This window comes from Enhydra lutris, unplaced genomic scaffold (genome assembly GCF_002288905.1).
Source record: "Enhydra lutris kenyoni isolate GAN:26980312 unplaced genomic scaffold, ASM228890v2 scaffoldscaffold10, whole genome shotgun sequence".
Lineage (NCBI taxonomy): Eukaryota > Metazoa > Chordata > Mammalia > Carnivora > Mustelidae > Enhydra > Enhydra lutris.
The window spans coordinates 12,462,744-12,487,159 of record NW_019154094.1 but is presented as its reverse complement, the minus strand read 5'-3'; the positions used below and the strand labels follow the sequence as shown (position 1 = coordinate 12,487,159).

The following is a 24,416-nucleotide window of genomic DNA, read 5'->3' as shown; positions in this document are numbered from 1 at the left end:
ACTCCAGAATCCCTCACCTGACTCCCAAGGGCCTGAGCCATCTGGCCCCTCTAAGACCTCATTTCCCAACATCTTTCAGTTTACCTTCTACATTTTAGTTCCGTTGGCCTTCTTTAAATTCCTCAAATGTGTCGAATACTATTGTACCTCAGGACCTTTGCACATGCTGCTCCATTTTCCTTAGAATGCTCCCTAACCCTTGAACTGGTTTCTGCCCAGAAAAACCTTTTGTCTTTTATCTCCACTCTAGGCCTTGTCACACTCTACATGTCCCTACACTTCTTTCAAGGTAGTTATCACAATTCTTAATAATCTGGCATACTACACACCACAGACAGCATGATGGCAAGAACTATGTTTGATTGAGTTAGCTCCATTTCACCAACATCTAGTCCAGTGCCTGGCTGGTAACAGACACTCAATCAGTATCTGATGAGTGAGTGAATGAATGAATGGATGAACATGAATGAATGAATGAGAACAGAATGAATGATAGATAGGATAGAAGAGAATATACAAAAGGGAAGGTGAAGAAAGGAATGGAGCCAAAAGCCTTTGATAACAATGACCATTGCCCAGCCCCCTCTCCCCACATCCTCTGCTTTAAAACTAAAACCACAGGGTTATATCCTGACACCCTCATGAAACAGAGCTCCTACTTTCCCATCTTACTTACAACCCAGCCTGGCCCAGATCCCAAGTCCCCTCCAGACTGTGAAGCAGCAGGAGCCACGGCAGGCAAGAAGCTAAGTGCTCCTTCTGCCTCCTGCTCCCTCGGAAGCACCCCCCCACCTCAGCACACCACATTTCATGTAACGCTAAAACTCAAATTATATGTCAAACCCAGGAGCTTGCCACCCAAGCCCGAGCCGCTAATCTGCTCGAGCTCTTGTGGTTTGGAGCTTTGGGGAAAATTAAAGCACTTTAACACCAAGTTCCTAAAACAGTTTAGTTCTTTAAACCATAACCATATTTCGGACGGCTTGTGGGGAAATGACCATGAAAGGGGGACACATGCAAACACTTACTCAGATTTGTTGAGGGCGAGACTGGTCCAGTAGGCTTCAACGGGAGCACTCACCACGGCGTCGAACAGGACCTCTTGTATCAGTTCTTTATCACCTGTTGGGAGGGGCAGACTTGAGTAGATGGCTACCTCTTGTATCAATTCTTTATCACCTGTTGGGAGGGGCAGACTTGAGAAAATGGCTGTGGCTGGGGCCCCCGCGAGGGGGGGGGGCACACGAGGGGCTCGCCTCGATCACTTCTTAGGAACTGCAGGCGGCTTTCTCCCACTTTATGCATTTACCTCCCACCAGCTGAAAATACTGAACAGTTCCGACACCTGATACACCAGCACCACGGGGGCCCCTAAAGCGTTCGAGGGAGATGACGGTAAAGGGATAGTCTCATCGACGAAGTAGTTCGCGCCGCAGACCAGCTTGCCTTAGAAGTTCACTCTGTGTGTCCCTGTTTCTGTCCTCTGTCATAATCTGCAATTCTTCAGGGCCCTGCTCCCCGTCATTTGTAAGAAGAGGAAGGGATGTAATAATGAAACACTCCTATTTTGTGATTCCTTCCATTTAGAAGGTTCTTGTTGGGACACCTGGGTGGCCCACTCAGCTGAGCGTCTGCCTTCAACTCAGGTCATGATCCCAGGGTCCTGGGGTCGAGCCCTGCATTGGGCTCCCTGCTCAGCGGGGAGCCTGCTTCTCCCTCTCCCTCTCTCCCTGGCTTGTGCTCTCTTGCTCACTCTCTCTCTCTAATAAATAAAACGTTTTTGTTTTTGTGGTTCCCCCACCCCAATCTAAAGTGGGGAATCTGACCCTATCCAAAAGGACTCTTGCCGGAGATGCTAAGGAGTCTGGGGGATATCAGGAGTCCAGACCAGGGGCCAACTAATCATCACTTCCTCCCCTCGGCTTGTGTCCCTCAGGAAGTGGCATTTTGCTGTAAAAGCAAACACTGAAAACAATTCATCATCAGAAAGACAACGGATACACTGAGATAGTGTTATGTAGTGGGATACCGGAGAGTAATTCAAATTAATGCATCAGAGGTAAATGAGCAACACATAAATCTCAAAATGCCATGAGTGAAACACAACTTGAGCAATACATACATTAGACCATAGGTAATACAGATAGTATACCATATATAAATGTTAATACACAAAATAATGAAAATAATGGTACATACTGTTAAGAGATAACTATAGAGAGAAAGTAACAGTATAGATCCGTGGGAGGTAAGGGACCAGTTCGGAGTGGGGGTGATTCTCTTTGAGAGGCAAATGGAACTGTACAGGGGGACTTGGGGGATTTAATATTATCTGTAATGTTTCATTCCTTTAAAAGTACCCAAAGGAAATATGGCAAAATATTAAGATTTCATAAAGCTGAATGGTAAAGGCAAATTTTTTATATTATCTCTATACCTTCGTTTTCTATTTATTTTTTATTTTTTAAACATTTTTTTAAAGATTTTATTTATTTATCTGACAGAGAAGGAGAGAGAGAGGGCAAGCACCAGCAGGGGGAGCAGCAGAGGGAGAGGGAGAAGTAGGCTTCCCTTCTGAGCTGAAGGCAGATGCTTAACAGACTGAGCCACCCAGGCACCCCTGTACCTTTGTTTTTTAAATATGCCATTCAGACAGTCCAAGAAAATGAAAAATGAGGCTTATGTGATGTTCATCTGATCTTTTCTCTTCTGGAGCCTGTGCCAAAAAGTCAATCCATTCCACAGAGGTATAGTTTAGAAGCTAGATGAACCTCCCGATATCTCTCACAGGGCTGCTGTGGGGATTCTGTGAGGTAATACCCATAAAGGACTGCGCCCATCACTGAGGAAGTGGTACCGGCTAGGGGTAGGGGCAGCTGCTGGGCTCACTGGTGGCCAATCTCTCCTTGACCAGACTAGCTGCTGGAACTCATCTGCCCGTCCAGGGGCTGCTCGTGCACTGGATGAGTGTCAGGATTGCAGCTCTCTCCCTGCCCCCTCTGCACCAGCCACGGACCATTCCTGACTCAGTGAGCGCCCTCAAGGGCCTTTGGTAGGAGCACAGGCAGCGGCCTATATGCCTCAAGAGGTAATACCTCTACTTGGCGATCCCGCTCCAGAGAGAACCAGACCTAGAGCATGGGCCGAGAGGAGTCCTATTTCCTGCCCTCATCTCTCATTTATAAAATAACGGAGCACATATTCACAGTCCCTTCCCAGTGATAACATTTCCATGCTACTCAGGCGCTCGACTAAAATGGTCCGGTAGGGGGACAAATCCAATGTGAAGGGTTGGACTAGGATTAGGGATCCTGTGTAACTTTCAGGAGCCCTTGCTTTTCCTCCTGTTCCTACAGGAAGCGGACATTTGGGTGGCTCTGATGGGGCTGATAATCCCAGCCAAAGCAAAGCTTCCCCTGAAAGCTGAGGGGAAGTGTGTTTTGAGCACCCCCCCCCCCACTATGGCTGCATACCCGGACAGGACATGTTGAAAGCACACTCACATTGGAGCAGAGGTTCTTTGCCTTTGAGGTAGAGCTTAATAGCTTCTAATTGAGACAGATGACGATGTTCCGGGTGTAGGTCAGTGTTGCAGTAGGACCTAAGGCCATGACAGAGGCCAAAACAAGAACATGGGAGGATTTGTGGTATCGCCTTCCTTTGCCTTTGAGCCGGGAGGGTTTGGAAGGGAGTACAGAGGACTCGAAATCAAAGAGAGCAAGCGACACCCGTGCTGATGAAGGATGGTTTAGTTCTTACCATTCATCTGCCAAGGACACGTCGGGGTGTTCTAAGTCATGCAGGCCTGGAGGTCAAGGAGAAAGGGTTAATGAGTAAGGACCACCTGCATGGGTCACCAACAGCCCTTATTTTCTCTTGTGCTTCAAGTTTTGAGGGACGGGCCGTGGAGTGGTGATGAGTAGGCATCAACCCCAAAGAGATCCGGCTCCGTAGGTGGGACTCCGAACAAAGGAAAGGATGCAGCATTCTCTCCCCACTTCCATCTCCCTCGCCCACCACCTGGCGCCTTCCCAGGCTGAGTAACCCAGGAAAGGCTGAACTCCGTGAACTCACAATACAGCCAGCGAGTCCCGGAGACGAGCTTAGTATGATGGTGCAAACACCGACGCTGGAGCCCCGCCCAGCCCGCGCAGGGAGCTGGGCTGGGCCGCTTAATTCAGGCGTGAGGTCAGCAGGTTACTTTGTTTTTCCACATGTCAGTTTCTTCATGTGCAAAACAGGAATAATCATAGTCCCTAACTGCTGGGTGGTTGTGAGGGCAAAACGATAGGTTGAACGATAGGAAGTTGCCAAGACTCAACTGGTTTTGACCAGGAAACATTGCTAGTTGTTACAGGATCCTAAGTAAAAACGAGCCGTGGGTCCACAAAGGTAGCTGGGACCACTGGGGTTTGCAGGGAATTGGGGAGTTTTTAACAGAACGTTCTAGACCACTCTAACTCTGTGGAACCACTTTCTTTCATTATAGCTTCACGTGAATTCCCTTTGGAGGTTCATCGGCAGACACACACTTCTGAGTAATGACCGCGGGAACTCGGATGGTGTATACAGGCTGTTGGAGAGGGTCAGAGTTTCCCAAATGGCCAACGGTATTGTACTGGACTCAGGATGCCAATTTCCTCCTCAAATACAAATGTATAACATAAATAGCAAAACACTAGACCTAATATTGCACACTCCTGCTTGATTTTATAGGAAGTAGGGAGCACATTGGACAGAATATCATCACATGGGAGCCAAGTGTCATTTCCTGGCTCCAACACCCACAGGCTGAATGATTTGGGGGGTGTCATTTCAACTCTTTCAGTTCGATTAGTCAGAAGGTGTGGATGATGGAGCCTAACCCATGGACTCCGTGAGAGGGTTAAGTGGGACAGTGACGAGTCCCCACGGTAATCTACGCAGCCATCCCTGCCTGCCTCTGTCCATCCTTTCTTTCCTTTCTCCCTGCCTGCTCCCTTTCCTGCTTTCCTTCCAGGCATCAGCTGTACGCCGGATGCTATTCTAGGCCCTGAGACTACAGCCGTGAACACAACAAAATCACCACCCTCATGGTATCTGTCTTCTAGTGGTGGGAAGAGATACACAAATAAGATTAAAATACATAGCATATTGTTGGTGATGGGAGCTGTGAAGTAAAAGAGTGATATACACATGGCTCATTCATCCAGAAAATTCTAGAAGTTAAAAAAAAAAAAAAAGATTTCTGAGAACACATCTTGTTGAGTATCTTGCCCAAGTTACAAAGCTACCTGCTCCCTCTTTCTAGTCTCTGGGAAGAGATACCACGTGATGGATTAGTGGGCACAACAAAACCTTTCAATCTCCTTCCTTGTCCTTAAGACCTTATGATTATTTGGGAGACAAAAACTAACACCTGTAAAACAATGCACACTAGTTGGCAGTACCCCAGGAAGCTGGCTGTGGAACTTGGCATCTCAGGAAGTGCCAATCTCTTCATTCTCCACTACATCATCAGAGTAAGCCCCGAGAGGGTCCAGCTTCTGGAATTTCACCCCATGCACTTGTAACCAGGCCTAACTAATTAAAACTGGCTCATAACCGACCTTCCTGCTCTTGGCCATACTTTCTGGGGACACTCAGGAAGAGCCCTGGTCTGGTCTTGCTCCTTCTTCGTGGAGATGTAAAATCTAACACCCACACTGGGTGAGTGACTTACCGGGGCCACTCGGGGAGCAGAGACTTTGAGAGGTCAGCTTCACCCTCCCTGTGAGCCGGTGATACCAGGGAAGGTCCCTTCTCTGAGGAACTGAGTTACTGGCTCGTGGCAAAGGATGCTGCAGGCATGACAGCGGTTTTAAAGTTTAAAGTGCTGGAACGACAGCTACCACTTGCTGGAAGTTTAGATGTGCCTGAGCTTTATGAAGACAAGAGGATTTGGGAATCTCAAATTGCTCTTTATTCCTTCGGACCTGTGTATATCATCCAAATGATCCTATTTCCCCTTGGACTTGAACTGCTTAAAGCACAAACAAGATTTGTGGCTCGACTGTGTAGGAGACTAAGGCTTGCATATCTTTGTTTCCATGGTATTCTCCCTGGGCTTGAATTTTTATACTACTTTGTATTTTTCTTGCAAGCGATTTTTATGCCTGGGAAGAATATAGTCGGTGGATGATACCCTGGGTTGGTTCAGCAGTTTTGTGAATTGAAGCAGAAGAGAAAGAAATGAAATCATCACGAAGGCCACCACGAGTTGGGGGCTTGGGGTGTCCCACCATCCAGAAGGCGAGCTCCCATCAAGTGGACAGTTAGCTGAGTGAAATGGCCAGGATGGAAGGATAAGACAGGTCAAGACGGCATCTTACCTTCTTCAATGGTCACATTCCCTCGGAAGAAGTATTTCCCGTGACCTCTGGAGAGCGCCACACCTAAGCTGTGCAGAGAAACAAAACAGACCTTGAAACCCATGGCATCGACTGGAATAGACTTGTGATTTCACTTTTTATTTTCCATGTTCACATTTCCATCTCACGTTCTGTCAACAACTGTCCCAACAGTTTACTTTCAAAACCCCACTGGTTATCATTGGTGTTGGTTTTTCTGAGGTTCATTCAGCTGCTTCAAAGCCATGTCTTCCTGGACGCACCGGCAACCCTTGGCTGCCCACATGCGTTTTCAGAGACGCAACTAACCGCTCGCCCTTCTCTCGGATGCCCTCGGGAGAGCCAAGTGCCCTGCTCTTCACCACTACCTTATGTGCTCCTGCCTCCCAGTCAGCCTCCCATGGGGCTTTCCAGACCCTAGAGTTTACAACTGGGAAAAATGAATCCCCTCTCAAGGATGAAATGAAAACTTTCCCTACATTAGGGTGTGGCCACATTATTGTGTTCTGGGCTTCTAGTCTAATAGATGCTCCCCCGACCCTTCTCCTGGGCTTGATTTAAGCAACTTTCTAAAGGAAGAGAATATATTTTGGAAACATAGTCTCTTCATGCAGCAAACCCACTTAGTGGTCACGGGTTCCCTCGACCACTCTGCTTCCAAATGGAATCAAACTCAGGATCCCTGGCAGTCTACGACAACACAATGCCCTAATTTATTTTTCTGATTCATCGAGAGTCAGGAAATTCTTTCTCTCCTCAGCTCTGTGAGGCATCGGTCCGGGAGTGAAGCAGCCCCACAGAAATAACTTCTTAAATAAGTGTTACAGGACTAAGGGCATCATAGCAGGAGCCTCTAGAAGGCCACATGCACGTCCAAAAGCAGGCAATGAGGCCAAGCCATCTTTCAGGACAGTCACAGAGAGGTAACAGGATCCAGAGGTAGACAGGCACAGAAGGACAGTTCGGAGAAATTAAAATGGACGCACAACATGGAGGGATGGGTATGCTACCTCCTCGTGCACAGGCTTGCTTGATCATGGAAATAAAAGGTGAAATGGAGCTCACTGGACAGCAAGTGAGCCAGATGGCTTAAGGACCTGGCAACCCTCTGAACACCCCCACTCCACCCTTAGCTGGAACCCCCAAAGCTGACTTGCTTGATAATGAGATGCAAAAGCCATGACCAATCGAGTGAGTTCTCCTAGGTGAGCCTGAACCGTCTTCCCCCTTCTGGAAAACAGAAACAAAAGCAGCCTGGGAAAAGCCCCTTCCTCACTCTTTCCAGCCTTTCGGCAGGGTGTTTGGTTATCTTCAGATGATGAGCTCTGAGAGCGTCAGCAGGTTTTGTACAAACACAACTGATGGATCTGATGGAATGTCCATGTATTATGGTCAGCTCTACCTGAAAGGAGTACCCTTGATGTCTGTATAATAGTAGTCATTTGTCATCACCAAAACCCGTTTCTAGATTGAAAAAAAAAAAAAAAGTCGTAGAGAGAAGAAAATACGGTTAGTCTGCTAGGTGAAGCTTTCAGAAAAAAATAAAAACAAATGGACACACTATGATCAGGTTAACAGTACTACATGAATCTCGTTTGAGATAAGTAAAGACAAGAGAAAAATGATCTCAGCGAAAGATATTTATTCCAGATAGAGCTTTCAAAGCTAATTTTTCACAGTGGGTTGTTTTAAATTAAGAGGCAAGAAGGTTTGAGAAAAAAAAAAATGTACCCCTTTGTCCACTGTCTTCTTCACCTCCATGGAGAACTTCCCAGTCTTCCGGTTTACCATGGCATTTCTTAACTAAAATGATCAAAGAAAGTTTGGTATTAGCTCTTCCCCCGGTTGCATGTTATCTGGACATCTTGTGTCCTCCAGCTCGGGAGACATTTGGTGGTTTGTGCAAAACAGAGCTATGACAGGGCTGGGCTGTGTCCCCACCAAAGGGTGGGCACAATGGCTCCAAGACAGCATGCTGGGCTCAGCCCTCTGAAACACGGCTCCTGCAGAATAAACATCCAGCTGCCCTGCCGGGGGAGAGAGGCTAACAACAATAAATGACTGTCAACTTCCATTTGGGGGTGCTCCTGGGAACCTCAGGGCAGCACCCATAATGTGGATGAAGCCCGAGGGTCCGGGAACCGAGCCCCCCCAGCGTGAAAACACTCTAGAAGCAAGAACATCTCTGGGACAAGTCACATTTTCCAAAAGGGTTATTCATTTGTCATGAAGAAATCATTTTTCAAAACAGAACCAAGTCAAAGGTGTTTTTCTACACAATAAGTTTTTCTTTTCTCTTCTTTGCTTTCTTAAAGACCAACCACCTGGAAGACAGGGACTCGCTTTCTATAGCACGAAGCATCTTCAGATGCTCCCGGAGAAACCTGGTGAGGTTAACAATCTTGCTTTACAGCAACAGGTAGCCGAGAAGGGGGGACCCGGTAACTGAGTTTTGGAGGTTCCATCTAGGGACACCAAGCCTCATGCCCTCCCCACTTCCCCGGCTGACCTCTTCTAATTACGTGCGGCCCTTCTGTGGGTTCAGAGATGGACCGCAGACGCCGTGATGAGAGATGGGCCGTCGTGGGCACCAATGAGAGACGAGGGAGATGCCAGTGAATGGAGGAGGAGCAAATGCTGACAGGCCACAGCCTGTCAGGAAAGGCTCTTTCCCAGCCCCATGGCTTCCCCCCCCCCCCCCCCCCCCCAATCCTCTTCCATCTTCTCTCCTCTGAGGAGCTTGACTAAGATCTGGCCGATAGAAAACTGCAAAGCTTGCAAGCAACCTAAATTTGATTCGGGGCCGTCTAGATTTGGGTTCACATTCCCATCTTCTGTGAGAGAGGGAGAGAGAGAGTAAAAAGCATAATTTTTAGCTGGAGGCATGTATAAAATAAAACATATATTTTACTCTAGATATTTTTTAACAACACATAATGGGCATTTCTGGAAATATTTTCCCATTTTAACTTTTGTGGTTTTGGATGGGGAGAGCTGGTCCTAATTAAGTCTACTTTCTAACTTTTAAGAACGGCTCGATTTATCTTGAACATGGTTTTCATTTTTCCTCTTTCTGGTGCCTGCCTAAAGCCATTTGGGACCTTCCCCTCTCACATTCCCCAGGCGGGTCGGAGATTAGGTAAGCTTCTCGGAGAGTCCGTACCACCCCGCCCCCAACTCCCAGTAGCACCGAACAAGCAGCATGGGGTGGGGGTGGGGGTTGGTGAGGGCTGGGCGGCTCCAAGGCCAGGGTCACTGACGAGTCCAGTCTTTCTCTTTTGGACTACACTTACTAACCACCTACATGTGGGGCAGGACGGTGCTGTAGTGAAGGACTCTGCAGCCAGAGCTTATGAAAGAATCACTTACTCTCTCTATGCCTCAGTTTCCTTCTCTGCAAAATGGAACTCCTGACAGCACGCATCTCACAGAGCTGCTGTGAGAAGTAGATGAGCTGATATTTAGAAGAGTGTCTCATCCACCCTAAGCACTCAGTAGATGTTAGCTGTTCCCCACCATCGTCCCCACCACCATCACCATCATCGTCACTACCGCCCTCCCCCACTTCAAATGCCAGACCAGGATTCAAGCTCGAGTTTGCTTGACACAGATGCCCATGCTCTAAACCAACATTCTTCAAACTTCGACTATGAGGCACATGAGAAATGTATCTTCCTCTGGGATGCTCTCCGCTGTCTCCTCTTTTAATAGATTTCATTGCTCGTAAGTGCTGCTCATGGACCAGTCATGGACTTTGTGACCTCCCCCCAACTCCTGCATTAAAACTGCTGCTCTTCACCCGCTGTGGGTGGGCACAGACCAAAAAAGAGGCAGGCCACCAAAGAGAAATAACCCAGGGTGTCAACACTCAAGTCTTACCCATGACACCCTTGTTCTGTGACCACTCCGTGGCTCCATTTCCTCCTTTTCATTCATTCCATCAAAAGTTTCCTGAGCGAGGACTCCCAGACCCCAGGGATCGTGTCAAGTGCTATGTAACTGTGTTGATCGGTCTTATAAAGCCCAGATAATATGGACAGATACCATCTTTTGAGCTTTTACAATGTCCCAGACACAGGTTGTAAAACCCTCAAAATAAGGCATCATTTTCCTTATTTTACAAGTGGAGAAACTGAGGCACAGAGTTAAGAAACCTGCCTATAGTCACACAGGCTCTCTGCCCCTTAAGCCTATGCTGTTAGTTTTGCTTCCCAAATCAGGAGAGAAAGCATTTAGACAAATTTAAAGCATTAATATAACAATGGTATAGCATAAATACAAAAAGAATGTATTGTTATTTCTGGATTTTTTTTTTTTTTTTAATGAAAGAAAAGGTTTTAAATTTGACCAGGCAACAGTCTTGGGTTTTGTGAACTGGGGCTGACAAGAAGGTGGTTTCTGACCTCGTGATCACAGGAGGAATGGGGGATTTTGCGCCTTTTCAACAGACTGTGTGGTGAGAATACAGCACCATGAGACCAGAACAATCTAGAAATGTCACTTTTCCATTGGAGGAAACTGAGGTTTGAGAAGGGGAGCAATTTGCCCCAAACACTATGGTCAGTCAGTGGCACCACTGCCCCAGGGGTTAGTTTATAAGACAAGATGGTGGAGGGACCCAGAGCAGAGACCAGAATAGTGAAGGAGTCTTGAAGCTCGCAGTCCCCACCAGGCCAGGAAGGGCAAAGATCCATGGTGCTCTTCAGAACTAGCCAAATGGCCCTCAAATTTGCCACGACCTGGATTACAGCAGTGAGTACCTGGAGAAATGAAAATGGCCTGGCAGAGGAATATTCCCAAGCAAGTTTGGGTGTGCCCCAATGTTAGCATATTACGTAGTCAGTAAAAAAAATCACATGTGCCAATGTTCAACTTAACAGCGCCAAAGGAGAGCAAAGTAAAACATCAACAATACGCCTTTATTTCTCCCTATCTGATGCAAGCGTGATAATGCAGCAGACACTAAAGCAGATCTCGCCACAGTGGGGTTGATAAAAGAGAGATTTATTTAACCTCTTTGGTTAGAAATAGTTTCCTGGGGGATGGTGATCAGCTCCCCGGTCTCTCTGGGAACCACCCTCCTTCTCCTGGGTCCTGCGTTATCCAGATCGGACACATTTCCGCAGAGCCCCCAGTGCGCCTGTCTCTCTCGCCCACACCCCAGAGCTGAAACAGCTTCGCGGACCACTCAGAGTACCCCCACATGACAAGCTGCTGATCACGCTTCTGGTTCCATCACGAGCCTCCGGCTCTTCCTCCTGTGTTCGAGCTCGTTAAGGAAGCTCTTCCCCAGAGGTTCACTGGCTGCCTTGGGTTTTACGCGTAAGTGTGTAATGATCTCTCGTTCTGCTGACGGTGGTTTGCTCTCCACATCAGAACATGAGCCTCACCTTTCCTGGGGCGCAGGTGGCACGCACTTCCAGGCCCCCAAGGCCAAGCCATGTGGGCCAAGCCAAGACTTGAAAGGGGAAGGGAGAAGCAGGAGATAAACAGGTCTGTCATTTCCAAGCAAGCGTTTAACCAGGATATGAAAACAGACTCGGACACAGAGTATCCGTACAACAAAATCAAAATCCTCGCTCGCTCTCTCTCTCTCTGTGTCAGGGGCAGGGGGTGGGGGTGGGGGGCTGCACTTGGTCTGGCCACCCAGGGCTCAAGCATGAGCTGCAGAGACACTGGAGTGGGTGTGAAGAAGAACAGACTAATGGGGCAAGTTCCCATCAATTTACCCCAGGAGAAGAGGTTTATGGAGCTTTAGAAAGAAAAGACTCGAAGGAAATTTTCCACAGAATCATTGTGGGGAAGGCAAAATGTGAGTTGACTGGAGAGCTGCAGAAAAGGCTCACAGGGCAGCAGAAGGGGTTTCAGGGGGCCGAGGCCAACTCTGGAGGGTGTTTACAGCGCCACCCCATGGCGAGCATTTGCTCAGCAGCTGGCTGCAAGGACTCCCCATTTCTGCTGCACCCCTCAGGGGAGGGTGCTGTAGGAATGCTGTGAGGGCACTGACACAGAGTCTTTAAGGACTCCTGGACTCAAGGGCATAACAAAGTTGGTCAAGAGCTTTGGAGCCAGGTGGCCTGGGCTGGAATCCACACGGCATGCCCGTGGACCGATCCGTTCTCTGCCTCAGTTTCCTTACAGCAAGATGAGGACAGCAGTAACACTGACTTTGTAAAACTGCTGTGTAGACTCGGCAAGTTCCTCCACACATAGCACCGGGAACAGTGCTGGCATATAGGAAGGACTCGCTATGTCAGTTATGATGATCTACATTTGTCTTTTTTTTTTTTTCCACAGAAATAATCATGTTCACGGTGGAAAGTTTTAGGAATGACTAAAAGGTAACAGAAGGAAGAAAGATGCCATCCTTAAGTCCTTCAACCATCTGTAGGAATTTATAACCAAAGGATAAACTCCATTTTAAAAGATTTTTTTTTTTCCCTTCCCAGAGGTGACCAACACTGGTGATTCAGGTCAGGCTATGGGTGTCTCGGGTTCCCTTCCTGGCTTCTGGGTTTCCAAAGAGCCTCCTTACTCATTGTATTTTGATGTGATGCCTAAGTCGCCTGGAGCCTGGCCCAGATGTCCTGTTCATCCACCTCTAAACGGCTTCTAATTTTTCTCCCTCTTTTTAAGATTCTAATTTTAGCCAGTCTATTTTGCACATGTTTTAATAGTATTTGTGACCTCACATCTTTTTTGGAAGGACACAGGGTCTATGTTATAAATACCATCATTACATTCAACAAGAGCCGGGCTGCCAAGAGAAGTAGGTAGCTCCTTCCAAGGAGTTCTCTGCAGCTGAGCAGGCTCTGCTTCACGGTCTTTCCCAGATCTTGACCCAAAGCCCGCCTTCTGTCACTTACATGCCAACCCCAGTGGTGTACACATGGGCATGTGGGATGACATGTCAATGTTACAAAGCTTCTCTGTGTAGGTTCCAGTATTCTCCAGTCAAGGGAGTGCAAATCTCTAGGAAAGAAATGGCGACCTTCACCAAATGTGTTGGAGGTGAAGGAATTCACACTTGGAGTGTACCATGTTCCTCAAGGAAGTAAGACAAGAGACCCAAATCAGAGAGACCACAAGAGACCAGCTGGAGTGGAGTAAGGGCAGTGAACTTGCAGGAGATGTGGGAACTCTGCAGGTGGACACTGAAAACCCAGTGCTGGGAGTTGGATGGAGGTGAAGAACATGTAAGAGGCTGGGAATCCAATGTTTGCAGCTCCGATGAGAAAAGAGGTTAGAGCAAGGAAGCCACCATTAATAAAAGGAGATATTAGCTCCTTGAAAATTAACTGGCGTGCAGGCAATGGCTAGAGTGAGCCAAGACATAAATCTCTTCCAGTAACATGATGTGAGGGCTCCGAAGTGAGAACGAGCGCAAAGCAGTTTTCCTCCCCTATTGATCTAAATGGATGGGATGAAGGGAGGGGGAGGCATGTTGACGACAAGGTTCCAGCCTTCTGGGAAAGGAAACCAAAAGGTCCAGTGGAGTCAAAATAAAGCAATTGATAAAGTGAAGATGGAAGAGAAAGGAAAACAGTGGAATACACCCTTCAGACACTCATGAGACAATTTAGCAGCTGCAAAACCATGGGGCATTCATTCATGAACAGGTTACCTGAGGATTAATGCTGAAGAGAATAGTACAGAGACCAGCCACGGTCACAGACACTCCCTATGTCCACACTGTGGTGGACACAGGCATTTTCATCTTTCAGCATATTAACACACTTAAGAGTCACAACAGGTCTGATGTACGTAGTATCATCATCATCCTCATTTTACTGGGAAAAGAAGGACCAAAACCAAAATTGGGGCACAGAGAGAATAACTGTGTGCTTGAGACCAAGAGCCAGCAGATCGCCATCATGGGATTGGAACCCAGGCGGGCTAATGCTCCAGCAGTGCCCCTTCCAGCTGCGCCAGCCTGCTTCTTGGTAAGAGCAGGAGGAAAGGGGAGAGCATGGACATTGGGAATGGCACAACCGAAAGACCCTGATGACCATGTTTAAGGAACAAGATGTAGAGCCCTCCCAGGTCTTGAGCTGACCCGACATCAGGCCACCAGCAGGTGGGGAAAAAGGAGCAGGTGAGGGAATTGTTTTTTATCAAACAGTAGTTATTTTTTCTGAACTTGAGTTCCAAGAGTCCTAGTATAGATGAAGGAAATCAGCTACACTTCTCAGATATGCTTCTTGCCTTTTACAGGCCAGGAAGAAACGCCAAGATTTATGCTGGCTAAGACGTCCAGGGAGCACAGGACACAAAGAGAAGAGAACGACAGCAAGAGAACCCAGCTGGGGAGTCCAAATGGTTCCCCTCAACAACTCTTTGGAAAGCAGGACAGACTGAGGGAAAGACCCACGGCTCTCTCTGTGGTCAAACTGAAGAAAGGACCCAGGACAAGTCAGGGAGGACGCGGGCAGAGAGCTGTGATCCTGGCATGGGCACACCACAGAGAAAGTCAAGAGCAAGGATCCAGGCAGGAACTCACGGGAAGTGACAATTTAATTAAGGACAGTCTGCCTACATTCATGCAAAGTCAGCCATGTCGAACAAATCTGATTTATTGAGGAAATAACAAGGAGATGGATGGGGTTAAGTCATGGGCATAAGGAAGGCTTTTGATACAGTGCCAAAGGCTGAGTCTGGGTGGGAAAGGAGTGAGTGTGCCCTTGCAGTGTGGCCGGAAGGGGGACAGCTGGGACAGCTCAGGAAACAGACCGCCATCCATGCAGAGGGGTCCTGAGTGACTGTCTAAAAGCAAGGCATCCTGGCAAATTCATCTGGCCCTGACGGGATGGTAGGCACAGCCTTCTGCTGCCCAGCCGGGCTCGGGCCAGGCTCCCCTGAGGTGGCAGATCCCTTAAACTGCACTGAGGAAGAGTCTGGATGAACCCACAGCAGAAGGGACCAGAACCCGGCAGGGAATGGTGTCTGCTAACTGCGCAAAGCAGGCAGGTGGCTGGCCGAGCTGTAACCGTCCCAGCCAGCAGGAGACTTATAAACTACCAATGCCATGAGAAGAGCCCATTGTCTTCACATCCCTCTGGGGGCCAGGTGTCCTCTGGGGGGGGGCCCCTCGGCCAGCTCCTCAGGTGGCCGCCAGGTATAGAAGTGGGTCCCGTGGAGCGCTCCCGCCTCACCGGGCTTGGAAATCAAGTCACTTACCACATCATCCCGGTCTTCCCACTCCACCTCAGAGAGGTCAACGCTACTGTAGTTAGGTTTCCTTCGCTTTTTTCCTTCTTCGTACTGGCAGCAAGAGAAGATAAAGAAAAAGAAAAAGAAAAGAAAAAAAAATTTCCATGAATCATCAGCCAGGACAGCCTTTACCTACCCAAGCCCTATTTCTCGGATGGGGACCGAGTGGAGGGACACTGGAGAGAACCCAGCAGGGTAAAGCCTGACGGACTATAAAAGCAGGAAAGCCCAGGCCAGCTGGTCCGAGCTGAGGGGATAACGAGTTGATGTTCCTTGATGTGAATTTGCCTACTGGACTCGTTGCCTCCGAATCCACCAGAAGCAAAGCGAAGATTTCCCCTGCCTGGATGGCACCTTTGTGGAAAAGGGGAGCTCCTTCTCTGCCCCGAAGTTTTTAAAAGTCATCCCTCTGTGACACAGGAAAAGGCTTTTCACAGTTTACCAAAAATGTAGTGCTATCCCTTTGTCCCCCTCCAGTCTCAAACCCATGCCATACCCTTCGGCAAGGAAACAAAAGCACTGGTCTCCACAGTTGGGCTCAACATCCTGGCGACATTTTGTAGACACACGGAGCCTACTACTTGCTATCACACAGGCCGTAGCAGGACTGAACTGAATAAGGCCTCTGTGCCCAGAATGGATGTGGGTGCTGAGAGTCACTGCCAGTTTTAATGGCCATGAGGGCATTTATCTGGAAAAGCTCATGAGTGTCTTAAGAACTGGGAGAGTGGTTTTTCTTTTTTCACCCTAAATCACTGGTGTTAGTCACCCCACAAGACTACCATTTTATCCGCTGGACGGGTGTATGTTTGGGCGTTCCTGTGTCTCAGGGCCTTTAATGCTGGTGGTTGGGATGTTTATAATGTAGGAAAGTCTGCCCTCTACTGCGGGCTGAAGATAAGCAACCCCTTTTAAGTTCATAAGCTACGGCCAATGGCATATTGGAAAAAATACCTATGTATGTACAGTTTTTTTCTTTTTCGGTCCCTAAGTTGGTCATCTTTGGATTGAATTGGTAAGATTTGAGAGGGGACAGTGTCACTGTGTTTTCAGACCCCCAAAGCACAGGTTACTATTTTGGACGCTGCTTGGCTGCTGTAGACACAGGTGCTAAAGGCACATCGTTGTGAAGGAGAAGATCACTGCCAAGATGTTGAACCACACAGATCTGAATGGGCCCCCAGTAGGACCAAGGGGACAGAGGCTAGACAGGGTAGATCTTGGCCACTGTGGGGCCAAACAGGGTCTAGTGGTTTTCCCGCCCTCTTATTCTTCCTGTCAAGTGCATTTCAGGAGACCTGGGACGCCTCTGGAGTGTGCCCACTCCACAGCCCTCCCCCCCGCCCCAGGAAGGCTGCACTGTCCCTGAAGGGCAGTGGGCTCGGGTCACTTGGGTCAGCCACCTGTCCACTCCCTTCTCTCAGATTTTCCAACTCACAGATGTTCAAGGTCAGTTTTAGGACATCGGATCCATCGCAGACAAAGAGGAGGGGAAGTGGCTGCCTGAGAGGCCGTCATAAATGACAGCAGATTTGCAGTTGGATCCCGTTATGGAAACTTTGTGTGTTCATGGAAGCTCCAGCCCTTGCGAGAGCCAGACGGAGGCTGAGTGGAAGGAACAGAAGAAGGCGAGTAAAGCTGTGACCCATGTCTCACAGTGAGGAGGTGCAATGGGGAAGGGGCCACATGATGCTAAAAGACTTGCCACATCCCTTCAAGGAGGCAGAGTCAGACGCTCTCGACCTCTGTTAACTGCCTAACGGCCTCCAAGCTCCATTTTGGTAAGAGCCTTACTGAGAGCAGCTAGTTGCCCCCAGAAGCCCACACACCCCAGCTTCCGGGCATTAAAGGCAGAGCTTTCGTGGGTGGCGCAATGCTAGGTCTAAAATGGTTTTTGTTGTTGTTCATTTTTTGGTTTTGTTTTGTTTTTTGGTGAGAAGTACTTCCTTTGGTTATTTCAAAATGCTCCTTTATTTATTTATTCAAATACATTTATCAGACACCTAGAAAGGACCCAGTACTATAAACAAAGCCAATGAATCAGTCTGTCTTTCTTCTCCAAGGACCTGCTTGCAGGTTATCAGCATTAATTTTGCCTTTTCTTTTTTTTTTTTTTTTTAAAGTTTTTTTTTTTTTTTTTTTTTTTCGAGAGAGAGAGAGAGGGAGAGAGAGCAAGCACAGGCAGACAGAATGGCAGGCAGAGGCAGAGGGAGAAGCAGGCTCCCCGCCGAGCAAGGAGCCCGATGTGGGACTCGATCCCAGGACACTGGGATCATGACCTGAGCCGAAGGCAGCCGCTTAACCAACTGAGCCACCCAGGCGTCCCTAATTTTGCCTTTTCAAGGCCAGTTTATTGCCCACCGCGCACACAGGAAAAGAGGCGGTCACAAGCTAAATAATGGGTAAAAGGACACTTTAGATAAGATCCCACAGCCAGCTTGGGGCAGGACATACCCCACCCATCACCAGCCCCTGACCAAATTTTCATGGCTGAACCTCACGTTATTTCAAACACTCCTAAAGAAATTTAAAAAGACTCCCGAGGTCCCAAGCACCCAATGTTCCCTTAGCCTCAGAAAATGTCCATTTGTCTTTGTGAGGATAGTTTTGCCACTTACTGGGCCTGTGATCCTGAGCAGGGCGCCAAGTTCCTCCACGGTCCCCTTTTCTCAGTTGCAAAATAGGAAAAGCAATAGTACCTCCTGGGCAATGGTAGGTTGAGAGATTAACTAGATACCGTATGCAAATGGACAAAGCCATTCCTGGCACAGAATCAAGCCTTAATATATAGCTAGCATGACTCCTAAGAGCCGTGAGCTTGCTGGCCAAGACACAGGCTCATCGTATACAGTTGGCTAACAGGTCATTTCCTTGAAATGAAGGTGACCCATTCAGTGATTCAGAGAAGCCACATCTCTTACGCACCGACTTGTGGACTATAGCTCAGCTGGGACTCCAGACTGTCCCAGCAGGAAAAACTCATACCTATGCTACGAAGCCCCAAGTCCTTTCAGATGGTACTTGGCAATTCTGTAATCCACAGATCTGTACGTGAACCCTTGACTTCTGACCACTCTTGGATGTCCTTCTTCATTTCTTTTCTTATAACTATGCAAGGAATTCAGTACTTTGCACTTTTGATATTCAGGAAACCTGGAGGTAAAGAGGCATTCACAGCGGACTGGTCCACAAGCCAGTGAGTCTAAGTAATTTCATTTCACTGAAGGAAACAGGCACAGCTGGGGATACCCGTTCTAGAACGCCATTGTGGGAATGGCCCTCTACAATGTCTGCTTACCCGAGTTTGGGAGACCGGTCTAAAACGCTTCCCATTGGGGTCTTTATTAATGGGTGAGCTCCTTCAGAGTGCAAGCAGTAATGTAACAGAGTGATTATTTTGAATGAGAGAAGGAAAAATCAGTGGCTGTTGCATAAAATAAGACAGGTTGAGGGTGATGAGTAAACTCCAGCATAAGGAGCTGAGGTCCACCTTTATCTTCTCTCCCATTAGGAGAGCGTATGGGAAGGCTAGAGATGAGACCTCCACAAGGCAGACACTTGAGCTGTGCATGGCCTCCAGCCGTGGAGGAGTGCACATCTGCTAGCACCATTAAGGTGGTAGGATGTGAACTTGAGCTCCTCATAACTATCTCTGCTTCTGCTTGGAGAGAGCCTTCCTGAGAATGAAGCCAGTGCAGAGCAAGCGGAGAAAAAACAGGAGACAGTCCTGAAAACATGGTGTGTGTGCCTGGATCAAGCTGCACCTGAAAGCTTTATGCCCTTGGATGTTTTAGGTACCAAATATATGCTCTCCACATTACCCCTTTTCCTTCTTAAAGATTTTTTTTTTTTTTAAGCTGCCTTGGGTTTTAAGCATTGGGAACTTCGGAGTTCTGACTTGGATATATTTAATGCCTTTAACATTTCCCCCTTGTAAATGAACCACTTTTAAAGTACATTTTAAGTGAAGTGTTCCTAACAGTTTTTTAGGAGCATGTGACCTGAAAAATATCTATCTCACTGTCACTGTAGATAGACTACTGTGTTTGAGTACGGCTGATCCCCTCACTCTACTCTCCCCACGAGAGAAGAGATGTGAGGCCACAGAGTAAGAGTGACAGAAACAGAAGTAAACCTCAGCCTCCTGGGCCAGCTCTCTCCTGTCCCTCCGGATTTAGCCTCTGACACATCCTGGATCCACCAGCTCCACTCCCTCTCTCCCTGCGTGAGGATCTCGTTACTGGGGCTGAGGCATCGGATATGGCATTTGTTAGTGTATCTATAAACTGTAACTTCCTTTGAAAATGTGATTAACGAATTGCGAACGGTTTCCAAAGGTTTATAAACAGATAGTTTGAGAGCCATGGGTAGGTTTGTAGTTTTTGGTGCCTGTTTTATGAAAAAAATATGTGGGGGAGAATTTAATAAGGAAAGATATTCTGTGCTATGAAATACTTTGAGGTGGGGTTTCAAATAAAGGCCAGATGTGGTGAACACACAAACCAGCCTGTGGCCTGGGAGGACGGGACAGGACGGGCACCCATCTGAGGGGCCAGCTGGAGCCATCGGGGGGCATGCCTTCCACGCCTGAACCCGCCAGGTGGTGTTTCCTGGATTCCATGAGTGTGCTCGCTGGGGTTACCTACAGACCGACTTCCAGAAGCACAACGGGATGGGCTAAGGTGATGGTCACGTTCATGTTTATTCGAAAGAACCAAAAATGCCTTTGCTTTTCCTGAGCGTTTTTTGGAAGGGCCAGAGAAAATCATCTACATACAGCCATACAGACTCCATGAGGCACATATTGTGTATGCTAATAATTGATAAATTGTACGTGCCACTCCACGCTGCCAACAGGAAGGAAGGAGATGGGGCTGGGAGGCCCACAACTGGAGAGGAAGAAAACTTGCCCAGAGCTAATGCCATCTGGTGCAGGGGTGTGGCCAAGGGCGGGGAGCCAGCCACTGTCTGGGCAGATGTTCTCTCCCAAGGCTGGCAAGGCTCTCGGCTGGTGAACACCTTTGCCACCTCCCCCAAGGCCTGAGTCTCCTCTCGTCCCAGGGGCTAAAGTAGTCCTTTCAGGAGAAGGAAAATGAGGCACATCTTCTCTCCTCTGCACACAAGACAGCATGGCCTAATGGCTCCCGGGCACCTCATTCCTTCCCTCCTGCCTCCATCTGGTCCCTTCTTTGCTCCTATACTCACCTACATCCCCTCCAAATACACTTATCAGGCACTGAGCCAGGCCTAGGGGAGCCCCAGCAAAGCATGGAGAAGCTGTCTGAGCAGGGTCGTCTCCTGCACTCAAGGTGTAGGTCATGACCCACTGCTTGCCCATCAGGGCGGTTGAAGAGCAGGTAGCAGCCTGGATCTCCGAATCACACACAGGCTGCATGTTCTGTGGCGGGCGTGCATTTCTCTAGGCCCCGTGCTGCTCGTCTGCAGGGTGGGGTAATAGCATTCAGCTCACAGGGCTGGCGTGGGAAGCAAATGGGCACAAATGTAGCACATCACAGAATATGTTCTGACAAACAGTCTTGAGAAACACCCACTAGGCCAACACCAGTAAATGCCAACATCATTACTGATTCAGGGATGTGGCAGCTCCTGCCTCCACCCATTGCTGGAGCTCACGGGATACAATGTTTCTTTACAGTGTGGCTGTTTAATCATATTTCTAGCCTTTGAAAGTGGCAGTTCAACCTGGTGTTGCAGTCCGTTCTCAAGGTCAAAGGGAAGGGTCGCAAACAGGACGTGGCCCCAAGGCCATGTGGCCAGGTGGGCCTGAGACAGGGCTATAGCTTCGTCCCCTAGAATTTGCAAGTCAAGTTCTCTGCCTGTCATGCAAGGTCCAGCCTCAGAGTGGGTCGCCCCAGTCAGTGGAGACCCAGTAGAAGCAGAGTATCGGACACTGCTCTCCCGGCGATAGTCCACATTTAGTTTAAGCTTTTGCTGTTTTTTAAGTACCCCCGATCCCCGATTTTCCATGTAAAAACTGCTCACTGCAGAAAATTTGGAAAATACTAAAAAGTGCAAGAATGGAAAACAAAATATTGCCCTTGCTATCACAAAACAGGCAACAAGGGCATCGCCACCCACTATTCGGCTAGCTGGCCCAAAGGTAAGTCCTTGGAAGAAGTTACTGCTTCCAGTTCTCTAAATTCATTGTTCCTCCCACAAGGAATTTATAAAATGTAGCAACCAATCTGTTCTGCTTTCCAAGTAACTGCCTTTAGCAAAAAAAAAAAAAAAAAAAAAAAAAAGAGAGAGAGAGAGAGTTTTCTGCCGGCCAGCTTCTCCCTCCCCTCCTATCATTGCTCAGGAAGAGTGAATGCTCTCTTTCCAGGCACAGTGCTAAACGCAGCATGTACCTCCTTGGAGGGCTGATCGCCCCATAGACAGGCAAATGCGGAGTCCAGGGATGCAGACCATGTGGCGGTGACACAGCTGATCGACCTTAGGACTGAGCGATTCCACCCCACCTCTGCCCGGTAGCTCAGCCTTGGGTCCTCACCACCGTCCGCACTGCCTCCCTGGAGGGGTCTCAGCTCCGACGGCGACCACCCACAGCGCCGCACACAGTAGGCATGTTAAGCGGGTGCGGAACCATGGCAGAAGCCCACGCAAGAGTTAGTTTCAAACTGAGAACAAGTAAGGACGCACTGAAGGCAAACACAGAGCTGGCATCGGGCCACATATACAGGACACGCAACGCCAGGCCCATTAGCCAGTATCTGACTCAGAGTCTCAGACAATCCTGGTAGCATCTGATGGCACCGTGGTAGCTGGGATTTCCATCAGAATGGTGCTGGCCCTCTAGTGGTGTGCCGCCCTGGGGCTCAGACCTTGCTAGGTAAGCTAGATGACAGGATGGCAGGGACAAGCACGGCGGTGTCCCGATGAGTCTGTATACGGAGATGAAATCCTTCGTGCGCATGGGAAGATGAGCAGCCCAGGTATGCAGGAGGGAAGCCCAGCGGGTGTGTCCCAAAGCAGCCGGAAGGTGGGAGAGACACAACTGGGCATGTCCAGACAACAAGGCTTTTCCTTTTTCCACCAGGTACCATGCTCTTACTAATTAATGTTTTTAAGTGTCTCAAAGATGAAAAGTTCCCCGTGCTCTCTTAGTGTGATTACAAAATCCTTTTGATAGTTGTAAAACTCAAACAGCTTTGGTATTTTTTAAAAAAAACAACAATTAACAGGCTGCTTTGAAAACCCAAATGACCTTTATCTTCATCGGTGTCCTCCAAGTTGCCGTGAGTCACCCACATGGTGTGTGGGGAGGAAGCGGCCCAGCTCTGCCAGTGGTTTTGACCTTCAGCGTGGCTTCTCCATGGCGGCTGGGCTGAAATTCCCATTCCCAGGAAGCCGGTCTATCTTGCCATAGCCGGCAAGTCATAAAAATGAAAATCAGGCTGAGCGGCGGGGGCGGGAGGAGCTTTTGTGCCAGCAACGGGCCTGGGAAGCAGGATCGCTGACCCGGAGAAGGGAGTGCAGGACCTGAGTCAGGGGAAGGGCCCATTCGGGGGGGGGGGGGGGGGGGGGAAGAGCAGCCTGTAGCAGAGAAGGCAGAACCCGAATGCCACTTGCAAAGGAAAGACGCCTGTGGGTGCTTGGAAGGCGGCCCCTCTGATAGGTTAGAACACTTTGGACAAAACCCACACTATGGCTTTCTGCGCAAAGCTTAGATGCAGATCAGCCTTCAAAATGAATTTCAGGGGTGCCTGTCTGGCTCAACTGTTTCAGTGTCTGACTCGATTTCAGTTCCGGTCATGATCTCGGGGTCGTGAGATGGAGCCCTGAGTCGGGCTTGTGCTGGGCATAGAGTCTGCCTGGGATTCATTCCCTCTCTCTCCCTTTGCCCACCCCACAAGCCCCCACCGCTTGCTCACCCTCCACTGCTCTCTCTAAAAAAAGAAAAGAAAAGAAAAGAATGAATTTCAAAGTTCCAAGCACAGTTGCACCAGGATCTTAAGCATCCAGTGCCATATCCCAAAGCTGATTTCATACAAAGGTTGGAGATACCTGAGTCATTAGGAAATAACATCTAGGATAACAAAAGGACCTCTATAAGTTGAGAGTATGTGACATTTGCCAAGGCAAGTTTTCTGCGCATTTACAGAACTTTAGTTGGCATTATTCCCTCGAGCAAGAGACCCTTGGGAATTGAAATGTGTCAGGCTATTTTGAACATGCACTATAATTGGGTACCACAAGGAGACTCCAATTTTGGAACTGCCAAGACAATGAATTTTCTTATTCACTCAGGTGAGATCAGAAAAGCGCATCAACCGACAGTGCGATGAGACACGTTTCCTGTCCAGGGGTGCTGTAGCTGAGCGTCCACACAGACTGAGCTCTCTTCTGGGTGTTTCCTCCTGTGGCCAGCACCTCTCCACGCCTTCCTTACCTGCCACCCCCGTTCCCAGTGCCTCTCCTGGCTCAGCTCCCGGGAGAAGTCTCTAGTCTTACTGGTTCCCCTCGGAGGGACGGTGCTTGGAACGGAGAGAACTCTCTCCATGTTCAGGTTTCTGTGCTAACTGGCATGACAGCAGGAAGTGGGCAATGAATTTGCAAGTGAAGGAAAGAGAGAGAGGAAGGAAAGAGGGAAAGGAATCCCTCCTTCCAAGCCAGCTACCACTACCCCGGACTCTGGTTTATGCCTGTGATGGGATCAACCTATATCAGAAAGCTGAGCCTTCCTCAAACCTAAATGAATGTGTGTGTGTGTGTCTGCGTATGCGTGCACATGATTTTATCTAGCAGAATGCTTGGCATGATGTCTTCATTTTGTTTCTCTTTTTCTGCTTAAAGTTTTCAAGATATTTGTGAAGG

General features: G+C 48.5%; 1 protein-coding gene across 1 annotated transcript in view; it reads right to left on the bottom strand.

The window, feature by feature from the left end:
- LOC111144138 (calcium voltage-gated channel auxiliary subunit alpha2delta 3) overlaps positions 1 to 24,416 on the bottom strand; it is an 868,443-nt gene that overhangs the window by 171,264 nt on the left and 672,763 nt on the right. The window contains exons 18-24 of the mRNA XM_022498297.1: positions 15,546 to 15,629; positions 8,100 to 8,171; positions 7,771 to 7,832; positions 6,351 to 6,418; positions 3,760 to 3,805; positions 3,504 to 3,601; positions 1,029 to 1,122 (exon numbers count right to left, since the gene is read on the bottom strand). Of these exons, the coding sequence (XP_022354005.1) occupies positions 1,029 to 1,122; positions 3,504 to 3,601; positions 3,760 to 3,805; positions 6,351 to 6,418; positions 7,771 to 7,832; positions 8,100 to 8,171; positions 15,546 to 15,629 (524 nt within the window). The remainder of the gene's footprint in view (positions 1 to 1,028; positions 1,123 to 3,503; positions 3,602 to 3,759; positions 3,806 to 6,350; positions 6,419 to 7,770; positions 7,833 to 8,099; positions 8,172 to 15,545; positions 15,630 to 24,416) is intronic.